This window comes from Narcine bancroftii, chromosome 13 (assembly GCF_036971445.1).
Source record: "Narcine bancroftii isolate sNarBan1 chromosome 13, sNarBan1.hap1, whole genome shotgun sequence".
Lineage (NCBI taxonomy): Eukaryota > Metazoa > Chordata > Chondrichthyes > Torpediniformes > Narcinidae > Narcine > Narcine bancroftii.
In genome coordinates this window covers 26,268,767-26,281,454 of record NC_091481.1, presented here as the reverse complement: position 1 = coordinate 26,281,454, position 12,688 = coordinate 26,268,767, and the positions used below count along the sequence as shown (strand labels likewise).

The following is a 12,688-nucleotide window of genomic DNA, read 5'->3' as shown; positions in this document are numbered from 1 at the left end:
TTTACCTGTCCAGGAACAGATGCATTTCTGAAAAAGTATCCATATAAAAGTTGCAGGGGCTAAAAGATAAAATTACTATATTACTGTAGTATATTTATGGTACTGTTGGTTTTGAATTTTTACTGTATTCTGTGAAGGTCATGGATTGGGACAGTTTTGAGAATCTGAAACAGGTGGGGTCAGTTTTCACTGTGGATCAAGCCAGAAGTCTTGGTTGATGGTGATAAGAAAATGCTTTGATAATGTTTTGTTGACCTCAAGCTATCACAAGCTAGCAAATAATTTCAATGAAGTACAATTATTAACAGATTAAATTTGTTTTTATGTTTCTACCACTGGAGAAATTGTATTCCATCAAGTATGAAATTCAACAATTTGAAATTGTATCTACACTAATAAACAACATTAAACTAAACTTATTGGTGGATAACATTTATGGAATTGAGAAGCATCAATGAACTAAGATAAGCATTTGGACATTTGAAGAGAATAGATAAAGAACTGAGGACTTTATTGTAGTCAGTAGAATTGATTTCAACAAAGGTGATACATCTATGTCATCACTAATTTTGTAAACCTCATCAAAATTGCACTTCTGTCTCTGGATCAGTTTACCCTGCACCTATTTATGAAGCACCTCCAAATATATTATAAGATAGTAAAAAAAATTGTTGCATCTGGCATATTTCTATATGCACATCAATGTATATCCCAATCATTGAACATTTAAAATGAAAGAGCCAAAATAAAGGACCCAGCCAGCTAACACGAGACATTAGTGCAATCCGGTCACAAGTTATTACACCATTCCATGATGCTGCAACGATAATTGCAAACTAAATTCGATATTTATCTTCAACTTCACTATATAGTGAACAAAAACTTTTTCAACAAATTCTTCAAAGAGTAGGGATTTCACCAAGTGTGATAAATCATATGTCCCATCTTAGATTAATCCATTAGTGTACAACTCTGAGGAAAGTTAACCATTTATGCACCTTACCATGCATGAAACCGGTTATCACGAGAAAACGTTGAGGTGTTTTGTAGCAAGATTCAATTTGCCATTAGGAACACTTCAGAAATATTCAAGGGGAAAGCAAGCAAATATTGCATATCACAAGATACTAAACTGTACATACATGCACAAGAATATTAACTTCTCCATGTAGCCCCCAATGCAATCAAATCAATTCCCTTGATCAAAAAAAACTAATTAGATAATTTCAATAAGCAAACAACACCTCTGTAAAAATAGATATATTATCAACAATATTTATACTCAGATTTCACATTAAGTGCCTCTGAAGTCATCTTTAGTCACACATGCCTGAACAACTTTTCTGATCCAACCTTTAGGAAATTGTCTTCCTTTGACCAACAATGAGTAACATCCAAAAAGAGTTATTAAAAAAATACTGAGCTACCAAACAAAAATACTCACTATAATTGACAGTGGACATCAATCAGCCTTCACAACAAAGTCTAATATTCAACTGCAAGGAGGAGATTATTTATACCATGCTGTACTACATAGGCCATTTCAGTTTAAACTTGTCGGCATGTGTGAGAAGCTAATATCAATGTCTGGGGATCCAATTGTAGTTGTTCTACATGTGTTCCATAATGAGAAACTGCACATATTAACAAAAAAATGTGCTTGAGTGCACATCTAAATATTCTAAAGTTTTAAATAATGGATGCAACAAACCCATCACTAAACTATTAAAATATCCCCAAAAATCTTAACCAACAAAATTACATTTTCCAAAATAAATGAAATTCTAATTTTGTTTTTTTCTGTCAATCTATGCGCTTGTAAAATAAGCACATTTTATGCCCAAGTTCAACTAGAGCTCCACAACAGATAAAAAGTACATGCCCTGCATGCAATTTTCCGCCAATGACACCAGCGCGGCTTTTCTGCAGTTAAACTGTCAAAAAAAAAATTTTACATCAGGGAGAGGAAGGAGAGAAAAGAAGAATTTAACAAGTCCATTTTCACAGGAAATGTCAACTGGCGAAATTCTGGGCAAAGGGCATTTCACTGATTTAAAAAAAACATTAATACTCTTATCTCTGATGTCAGAGAAAATCCTGCCAACTACTCGAATAAAAAAAGAATCTTTCCATATGCCTGCATTGACTCGATCTCCTCTCATACTAAATGTCAATCGAGTTACAAGGAGGCAAAAAAAGGAGCTGGATACCATTACAGTTCATTTGAAACCTAACACCATGCTTTCACATAATTCTTAAGCTTATGTTGACAGATCAGGAATAGAATGAACCAATCATAATTCAAGATGGTCACAAGGCAAGAGTACTGCAGAAGGAGGAAGAATGATAGCAAGCAAGAGCTTGACAATTGAGGGATGTTGGAGGAGAATAATGTGGTAAGCTTAAAGATTACATACTAATGATTGATAAAGTTAGTGAATCCACTGAGGCCACAATCAAATATGCTATTTTCTCATGACAAATTTGGACACAGAATTGGGAGATCCAGACAGGATTCACACAAACACGCCAGTGCCTCTACTTCTTCAGGAGTCTGCGCAGCTTTGTTATTATATTGGAAACGTTGGTAAATTTCTACAAATGTGTGGTGGAAGTTTGCTCACCAGCTGCACCACAGTCTGGTATGGAAACATCAATATCCTCAAATGTTAAGCTCTGAGAAAGGCATTGGATAGAACCAGGGACATCAATGGCAAAACCCTCCCAACCATCAATGTCTAGAGGGACTGCGACTTCTGCCATCAGGAAAGAGGTATAGCTGAGCAAGACTTACACCTCCAGGTTCAGGAAAAGCTTACCCCTACACCATCTGACTCAATCAGGGACTCATTTAAGGACAGTTACTTATGCACTTTATTGTTGGATTGTTTTTTTTCCTGTCAAATTTACGTGTACAATTTTTTTTGCACTACTATTAATTTTGCCTTGCTCGCCGGAAAACAAATCTCAGGGTTGTATGTGATCTCATGATCTCTGACAATAAACCTGAAATCTAAAATTCAAAGTTCAAATTGTTAATTGTATAACATGGAAGAATATAGAGCAAATTTCAATTTGAAACAAGCTCAATGTGTAACATTAGTTCAATGATTCCTAATCATTTCTTTAACTGAGTTTTCCTTTCCCTTGCATCTGTGCATCTTAAATGAAAATATCATGATAATTGTGACAAGATTATTAAGATCATCTTATTGAGCAGTTGGAATTTTAAACGTTGTATTCAATATTTAGAATCCCAACCACAAACATCTAGAAGTACTGTACAAGTTTCAGTGTATACTAAACTTAAACCAAGTCATTGGGAAAACAAATCCATCTTAATACAATATTTGAAAGATTTTCAAAGGACAACACCCAAATGAACATTCAAATCCAAAAGAAATTTTATGAAGTGCTTTGAATCAATTTATAATCAAACCCTAAAGTAATAATAAGTGAAGATCATGCTTTTCATATTTAGTATTAGGGAAAGAGAAAACACGTTTTTCAAATAATGCCACAGGATCTTGTTTTGCATTTGGCTTGGTTTGAAATTTCAACATCAAAATTACACTCCCTTATTTCTGCTCTAAATTAAGTACTCAACCAAAAGAAAGCAACACAAAGGTCTTGATTCAAAAGGAGGGAAAGCAATGTATTGCAAGATTTGGATAATATAGATAAAATTCCCTACTGAGAAGGGAATTTCCTAACGATACCACAGTAGTAGGTTGCATAAAGGAAGGGGATGAGTCAGCGTACATGGAGATTGAAAACTTGGCTGAATGATGCACCAACAACAATCTTGCACTCAATGTCACTAAAACTAAGGAGCTGATTGTTGACTTCAGGAAAGCCACAGGTATACAATCCAGTGATCATTGGGGGAGCAAATTTAGGTTCTTGGAAGTCACTATCCCAGAGGATCTTTCTTGGACCCAACACATCAATGACCTTGTCAGCACATCTTCTTCCTCTGAGTTTGTAGAGGTTTGGTATGACACCAGAAACCCTGGCAAATTCTACAGGTGTGTGGTGTAAAGTGTGCTGACCGGCTGCATCATAGTCTGGTATGGGAACACCAATACCCCCAAGCTTAAAGCTCTCTAAAAAGTTGTGGACACTGTCCAGGACATCACAGGCAAAACGTTCCCCACTATTGAATACGTCTACAGGGAATGCTGCTGTCAGAGGGCAGCAGCAATCATCAAAGACCCACACCAACCTGCACACACTGTTCTCACTGCTGCCATCAGGAAAGAGGTATAGGTGCCATAAGACTCACAACACCAGATTCAGGAACAGCTGCTACCCTTCCACCATCAGACTCCTTAACGACAAACTAAGAGACTCATTGAAGGACTCTTAATTGTGCACTTTATTGATTTTCTTTTGTTCTCTCTGCATCGCAAAGTTTGTTTACATTCATTATCTGTTTACATGTTTACGCTGTGTACATTTTTTTGTACTACTAATTAGTGGTAATTCTGCCATACCTGCTGGAAAAAAAAGGAATCTCAGGATTGTATGTGATGTCATGTACGTACTCTCACAATAAACCTGAAATGTGAAAAGCAAGTTTCTGATTTCAGCTGCAAGGATATACTGAGCAGAATAACAGTGAAGTTAGAATGGGAGGAACTGCTAAATTATTTTTCCCCCCCACCAAATTCACAATTCTAGAAAGTAAGTTTTAGAAGGAAATCACATTGATGTGGTGCCTGAGCAGCACAACATACTGACCTGCTGTTATTTTCTGACAGCATACTTGGAAGAGTGAAGTACATCTTTATTAATTTGGTTCACAAAGTGGTGAGCATTAAGGGGATAAAAGTATGATCGCATCACTACATTTGTAGCTATAGTGTGTGACAATCAAATAGACTGTTTCTTCCAGGATGTAATTATGCACCTTGAGAAGAATTGGAGCTCAACCAGCCAGACAAGTGGAGGGTATTTTCAGCTCTCTTGTGTCTTGTACCTTTCTGGTGCATGCTGGACTACACTAAATAAGCATTGAAGTTTGGCACAGAGAACATAGGGCCTGTACTTGGTGATCTTCGCCGTATGATGCTGAGTCGACCTAGAAATAACTCCCCACAAAGAAACTAAACTTTCCCTACCAAATAGACCTCTATTTTTGTTTCATCCATGTGCCTGTCTAAAAGACTCTTAAATGCACCTATTGTTCCAGCCTCCACCACCACCCCTAGCAATGCATTCCAAGCAACAACTCTGGTTAAAAAGGCTTGCCCATGTTTTCTCCCTGAACTTTCACAGATCTTCTGGTGTTTGTTACTCCCACCCTTACATTATGTATGTCTCTCATAATCTTGCAGATCCTTGTTAAATCACTTCTCATCCTTCTTCATTCCAAAAAGGACAACCCTAGCTCTGCTAACCTTGCCTCATCAGACATTTTCCAATCTAGGCAACATCCTGGTAAATCTTCTTTGGACCTTCTCCATAGCTTCCATATCTTTCCTGTAATGAGGTGACCAGATCTGAACACAATGTTCCAAGTGTAGTCTCATCAGAGATTTGTAGAGCTGCAATATGACCTCATCACACCCAAATTCAATCCCCTGACTTAATGAAGCCCAGTATACCATAGGCCTAGTTAACTATCCTATCAACCTGTACCCATTTGAACTTGGACGGGTCAGAAATATTGACTGTCCTCTTGTGGCATGGTTAGCGCAACACCTTTACAGTGACAACATCTGGGACTGAGGTTCACATCCCGTGCTCTCTGGAAGGAGTTTGTACATTCTCCCCATGTCTGCATGGGTTTTCCCGTCCTCTCACTATTCAAAATGTACCCGGGTTATAGGTCAATTGGATAGCACGGCTTGTGGGCCAAAAGTGGCCGTTACCATGTTGTATGTCTAAATTCCCATGAACACTCTGTGACCTGCCTAGTTTCCTCAGCACTTGTGTGCACTGCATTAGACCCCAGCATCTGCAGATTTTCTTCTTTAGCTCCTGGAATCATAATTATTCAAGCACCAGGATTCACTTATTCATGAGGAAAATAATTTCCACAACTGTATTGAGGCCTACACAGTATTTGTCATCAGGACAGTTTTAAATCTGAAGAACCATCCTTGAAATATGCAACTTCATTTTAAATCAAATTACAGAGATGCTGGAGAAACTCAGCAGGTCTTGCAGTATCCATACGAGGTAAAGATAGATTACAGACGTTTCGGGCCCGAACCCTTCAAGATATGGCAAAAAGCAGGCAGTGCCTGAATACAAGAAGTGGTCAAGGGAGAATTAGAAACCAACAAATAAATGGTAATAATTGGATATTGAGAGGAAAGGTGAGAATTGATTTTTGGAGGGGGAAAAAAAAGGGGTTCTGTAAATGCAGAACTGAGGTAAAGGAGACAGAGGGGAAAAGGAAGAGAGAGGGACAAAGCTACACAAAAGGTGATGGGGGTTGGGTGGCCAACAGAAACCTGAGAAGTAAATGTTAATGCCATCAGTTGTAGGTTGCCAAGACAGACTATGAGGTGTTGTTCCTCTAATTTGTGGGGGATCTCAAAAAGAGACCATGGACAGACATATCAGCAAGGGAATGAAGCAGTAAATTGAAATGGGTGGCCACTGGGAGATCCACACTATTGCGGTGGATGGAGCTGAGGTGCTCAGCCAATTTTTGTCCAATCTCTCCAATGTAGAAAAAACACAAAATGCTGGAGAAGCTCATCATGTCAAATAGTTTGATATTTTTATGTCAAATATTTCCTATTTGTAGCAAAGGTAAAAATACATAACCGATGGTTTGGGCTCGAGCCCTTTATCAAGGTATGAGACAATGCTGGCAGGTGACCGAACAAAAAGGTAGTGGGTGGGTGGTTGCTGCAAAAGCAGGTGATCGATAAATGAGGGGGAAGGAGGGATGGGTGGGGAGAAAAGGCAAGCAAGTTTAGCAGAAAGTAGAGAAGTCAATGTTGATGCCACCTGGTTGGAGAGTGCCCCGATGGAAAATCAGGTGTCCTTCCTCCAATCTGCAGGTGGCCAGGCTGGGATAGTACATGAGGCAATGATCAGACATGCGTGTCTGGGAACATGTCTTCAGAATTGAAATGGTGGTGGATTCATCTCATGGTTCTGACGCCTGCCCCATTCCCTCAAACCTTGATGAGGCTCAAGTCTGTGGTGAATTTTTTTGTTTTACCTTTGCTACATCATGGAGATTGTTTGACCTGCTGAGCTTCCCCAGCATTTTGTGTTTTTAGGTCAACCTGGTTTACCTTTTCAACCTCTCCGATGCACAGGATTCCACAACCATCAGATTTAGTCAAGGGTCTCTTCCCCACCTTCGAGAAACCTTTCTCTGATTCAGATGCTACCCGTTTATGCCCATTCCTTGAAGAGCTCATGTTCTCCACCTTGGAAGGAAGCTGGCTGGAGTGAGCCCCCGTGTTCTGACAACCACCACAGACTTTTGGGTCTCAAGACCATCTTTTAAAGCGACGTGAAGGGGAATTTAAAGATCCCGCAAGGTCATGGCGTCTTTCATCGCCTTTACATGAATGGAGATGCCGCTCACCCAGGCCGGCGAAGAGGATGGAGAATCCCCCCCCCCCCAAAACCTGGCTGGCACCAGTCTCTTCCCATCCCGTGCCACAGTCGGATCGGCTGAGGAGAAGCGACCCCCCCCCCCCCCCACCCACCCACCCAACCGCGCGCCGCGCGCGGGCGCCTTACCGATGCCGAAGCCCACGACGATCCGCCCGGCCAGCAAGGTGTAGCGGTCGTCGGCGGCCGTCATCATCAGGGCCCCCACCGTGAAGAGGCAGCTCGCCAAGAGGATGCAGGGTTTGCGGCCGAAGCAGCCGTTGAACACGCCGCCACTGAGCGCCGAGATGGCTGCTGCCCCCACCGTGGCCGAAACCACCAGTTCCTGCCACAGCTCGTTGAGGGCGAACTCCTTCTTGAGCAACAACAGGGCCCCGGACACGACGCCGGTGTCGTAGCCGAACAAGAAGCCGCCCAAAGCCGCGAAGGCGGACAGGATGTAGACGAACTTGGCGGTGTCGTCGCCTGCGAACTGGGGGGGGGCGGCCGCCCGCTCGGGGTCGCCCCCGGCCCCGGTTGCCATGGCCGCCGAGTGCCGACTGTTGCGACCGGGGTCGGGCGGTTTAATTCGACTGCGTTCGCCCACGACTTCCTCTCGACCACTCAGATCGCGCAGGATGTACTCGTTGTCGCTCGATTTGCGGGACATCAGGAACCCGGAGTCCCCGGCGACACCTAGTGTCGGCGAAATAGACAAGGGGATTTCTCCCCCTCCCCTTCCCCCTCCCGCTCCCCCTCCCGCCGCCGCCGCCGCAATGGGCCGGACCCCCCGCTCCTCGACTCGCTTCGGCAGCCCCACAGGGAAGGAGGCGCGTCACGTGCAGCTCGCCAAGTAAAGAAGGAGGTGAGCGTCCCCCCCCCCCCCACTCTCTCCCAAATATTGTCATCACCCCGCCTCCTTTTAAATGTCCACGTGTTTTCTCCCTCCATGTCAGCTGGAAAACTACTGGAAGCGGCTGTTTTTGAGTGAGGGGTGGCAAAGGTGGGATTGTTGACCGCAGACCTTGGCTTCGGGAGAGATCGGTCGCTTGTCAGCTTTTCCATCTTTCTTCCCCCGCCACCCGGCATTAATGAGCCGTGTATGTGCTGACAAAGCCCCAGATTTTGTGTGTGCAAAGACGTGTCGTTTTACGCCACAGCTGGCTTACAACAGTAAAGGGGGGGGGGGGGGGGGGGGGGGGAACCTGGGCCAGACATCAGGAAGCACTCAAGGAATTAAAATAAACATTGAATGTTCAATTTATCTTAAAAACTCTCAACCCCACCGAGAGAAATTAGATCCAACCAATTACAAACATCCTCCAATTTACGCCCCCTTTTCGCCCAGGGGTTTGGACTGAAAACAAGAGAGAGAGAAATACTGCCTCCTTGTTTCTTCTAAATTGACACAGACCCTGTATTTATGGTTAACGTTAGATTTAAAGTGTTACTACTTTCAGAATTAATGAGATCCATTATGGCTTCCGAACAATAAAATCTCCAAAACAAAACCCCACAATTTTATTTTGAAAAGCTGCATCTGCTTTTGAAACAGCCAAAATATTCCTAATCTTGATGTTGTAGCGGGGGCTCCCGACGGGTTGAACTCGGAGAGCAGACGAGTTTATTGCAGGCTGCTGGGGCTGCCCTTGTACACCCAGCCCGGACTTGGCTGAGAACCGCGCTGGAGGGTGCTGATGTCACCCAGGCAGGCTTCTGAGCTCTGTGCTGGGAGGAAGGGAAAACACCCGACGGCGTCATTTTGGCCGGCTGCCCCCCCCCACCCCTCCTCACTTCTTGCTCTGGGCTACGACCATGGGCTCGGTTGGATCGAGGTGCGCTGGCTTCAGCCTGTCCACGGTAAACAGTTCCCACCTGCCACCAATGTTAACGTGAAGCCAGATCGCTGTACAACCCTGTACGGCCCCTCGTACAGTCGGTGCAGGGGTGCCACTGTCGGGCCCCGCCGAATGAAAATGTACTTCGCGGAAAGCAGTTGGCCAGGAATGTGAGACGGGAGGGTGCCATGCCTGGGTGGTGGTGGGGGTTCAAACAAGTCCAAGAGTGCCCTGAGGTGAAGAAGTAGTTCATGTGGTGACCGCTGAGGATTGTGAGGTGCGGTGACGAACTCACCAGGTAGTGCGAGCTCAGCTGATGACGCCTGCAGATCTTCCTTGGGAGTGGAGTGGATGCCCAGGAGCACCCAAGGCAGTTCGTCCGCCCAGTCAGGAAAGGTGAGGCGGGCCACGAGTGTCGACTTAAGGTGGTGGTGCAGACGTTCGACCAGTCCATTGGCCTGCGGGTGGTAGGCCGTGGTGCAGTGTAGCTGTATCCCCAACCTGTTGGTGAGCTGTGCCCAGATATGAATTGGGCACACCGATCGCTGGTGAGGTGACCCGGGACGCCGAACCGGGCGACCCAACCATGCAACAGTGCTCGGGAGCAGGAGTCGGTGGAGGCGTCTGGTATCGGGATCGCTTCGGGCCAGCGAGTGGTGCGGTCCACCATCGTAAACAGGTAACGGTTACCCCAGGAATGGGTAAGGGCCAAACGATGTCCATGTGAATGTGGTTGAACCATTCTCGGACATGCTCAAACTCCTGTACGGGAGCCCTGGTGTGCCTGTGCACATTGGACATCTGGCAATAGGTGAATATTCTAGCCCACCCTCGATCTGCTTCTGCAACCCATGCCATATGAACCGTTCTGCCACCATCCGGACCGTGGACTTGATGTACAGATGTGAAAGGTTGTGGATGTGATGCAAGACCTGCCTGCGCAACGGCTGGGAGACCACTGGTCGTGGGGTGCCCATGGAGATATTGCACAGGATGGTGCCTTCACTGCTCGGGGTCGGGAGATCTTGGAACCATAGGCCGGTGATGGCGGTCTTGAAGGCCCTCATCTCCTCGTCAGACTACTGGTCCTGAGCGAGTTGGTCGATGTCAAGGCCAGGCGTCAGCGCGCAGATGGCCAGTTGTGAGAATGCATCAGTAACCACATTGTCCTTCCCCGCCTTGTGCCGAATGTCGGTGGTAAACTCTGACACGAAGGAGAGGTGATGCTGCTGGTGGGCTGACCAGTGATCCTTTGCCATCGTGAGCGCCTGGGTGAGGGGTTTGTGGTCGGTGAAGATGGTAAAAGTCCTCCCCTCCAAAAAATACTGGAAATGCCGCACCGCCAGGTACATGCCCAGTAACTTGTGGTCGAAGGCACTATACTTGCGTTCCGGCGGGTGGAGCAGGCGGCTGAAGAATGCCAACGGCTTCCAATGTCCATTCACCTGCTTCTCCAGGACGGCACCAATGGCTGTGGCAGAGGCATCGACCGAGAATGCCATTTGCAGGTTGGTGTGCATGTGGGCGAGCATGGTGGCCTTCGCGAGGGTGTCCTTGGTGGCCTCGAATGCGGTTCAGGATTCTGAGTTCCAAACGAGCATTTTGTGTTTGGCTGCAATGAAGGCGAATAGCGACTGCATGATGCGCGCAGCTCCCAGGATGAAGCGTTTGTAAAAGTTGACCATACCCGAAAACTGCTTTAGCCCCTTGAGGCTGTCCGGATGTGGGAAGTCCCTGATAGCGGCAACCTTCGGAGCGGCGGGCTTGGCTCCTTCAGCCTTGATGGTATGGCCTAGGAACTGCATGGACTCTTTCCTGAACTGGGACTTGGCCGGGTTGATGGTAAGGCTGAAATCAACCAGCCGGGATAAAAGGGCGTGTAGGTGGGTCTTTTGTTGCGCCTTGTCCTTGCTGGCGATGAGGATGTCATCCAAATAAATAAAGACGAAATCCAAGTCCCTGCCCACAGAGTCCATGAGGCGCTGGAAGGTCTGAGCGGCGTTCTTGAGCCCGAACGGCATGCTCAGGAATTCGAAGAAGCAAAGGGGGTGATGATGGCCGTCTTGGGTATGTCCTCAGGGTGCACCGGGATCTGGTGATATCCACGCACCAGGTCAACCTTGGAGAAAACCTTTGCACTGTGCAGGTTGGCCGTAAAGTCTTGGATGTGAGGAATGGGGTAATGGTCAGGAACTGTTGTCTCGTTGAGCCGTTGATAGTCCCCGCAGGGACACCAGCCGCCGAGGCTTTCAGGACCAGGTGGGGCGGCGAGGCCCACGGGCTGTCAGACCGCTGAATGATCCCCAGTTCAAAAGGTGCGAAAACTCCTCCTTCGCCACCTGGAGCTTGTCAGGCGGGAGCCAGCGTGCCTTGGCATGAACTGGTGGATCCTGGGTAGGGATCTGGTGGAACACTCCGTGGCGCAGCGAGGCAATAGAGAACTGTGGCTTGAGGAGTGTTGGGAATTCATCCAGGACTCGTTGGAACTCGTCTCTGGGCGCGCTGATCGTGACCATCTGTGGTTGCTCTGAGCGGGAGGCGTTGAGGCGAATGGCCTGGAAGGTATGGGTGTCCACCAGGCATCTACCTCGAATGTCTACCAGAAGCCCATGTGTGAGGAGGAAGTCTGCACCCTGGATGGCAGTCAGGAGGGACGAGATGGTGAACCTCCACGCGAAATTTCATTGGCCGATCTGGAAGTGAACTGTCTTGTCTCCATATGTCTGGGTTTTTTGTTGCATTGGGCGCATGGAGGGGAGGTCCACGAGATCGTTTCCTGGACTCAACAGCCATGGCTGGAATGGCGCATAACTGGGCTCCAGTGTCAATGAGGAACTGCCGGCCGCTGACTGAGTCCCGCAGGTAGAGGAGGCTGTGCCGTTGGCCAGCCGCTGCAGCCATTAACAGCGGCCGGCCTGGTCGTTTCCCTGGAATAAGCAGGGCTGACAACACTTCCGAGCCTGGGCTCCCCAGCGCTGGTGGTAGAAGCAGAGGCCTGGACCGGATGCTATGGCCTTGGTTATGCTCCTGAGGGCCCCTGCAGGAACCGGGTGCTCTACCGCAGCACTAGGGGCGGGCTTGGTGTGGTCGTGCCCTTGCCCGTGTCTCATGACCTGCTGGACCACTGAGCCTTTCGAGAATTGTGCAAGCCATAGCTCTTGGGCCTTCTGGGCAACCTTCCTCGGGTCAGTGAAGTTCTCCTGAACCAGCAGCGGGCGGATGTCCCCCGGCATATATTCAAGGAAGATGCGCTCAAAAAGTGGCCAGTTGGTGTGCTCACC

General features: G+C 46.6%; 1 protein-coding gene across 6 annotated transcripts in view; it reads right to left on the bottom strand.

Moving 5' to 3' along the window:
* LOC138749012 (proton myo-inositol cotransporter-like) overlaps positions 1-8,322 on the bottom strand; it is an 80,188-nt gene extending 71,866 nt beyond the window's left edge. For all 6 annotated transcript variants that reach the window (XR_011348366.1, XM_069910027.1, XM_069910026.1 and 3 more), the window contains exon 1: positions 7,720-8,322. Coding sequence is in view for 5 of the 6 variants with exons in the window: in XM_069910027.1 (XP_069766128.1) it covers positions 7,720-8,239 (520 nt within the window). In the remaining variant the exon portion in view is untranslated. The remainder of the gene's footprint in view (positions 1-7,719) is intronic.
* Between the last annotated feature and the right edge of the window lie 4,366 nt (positions 8,323-12,688).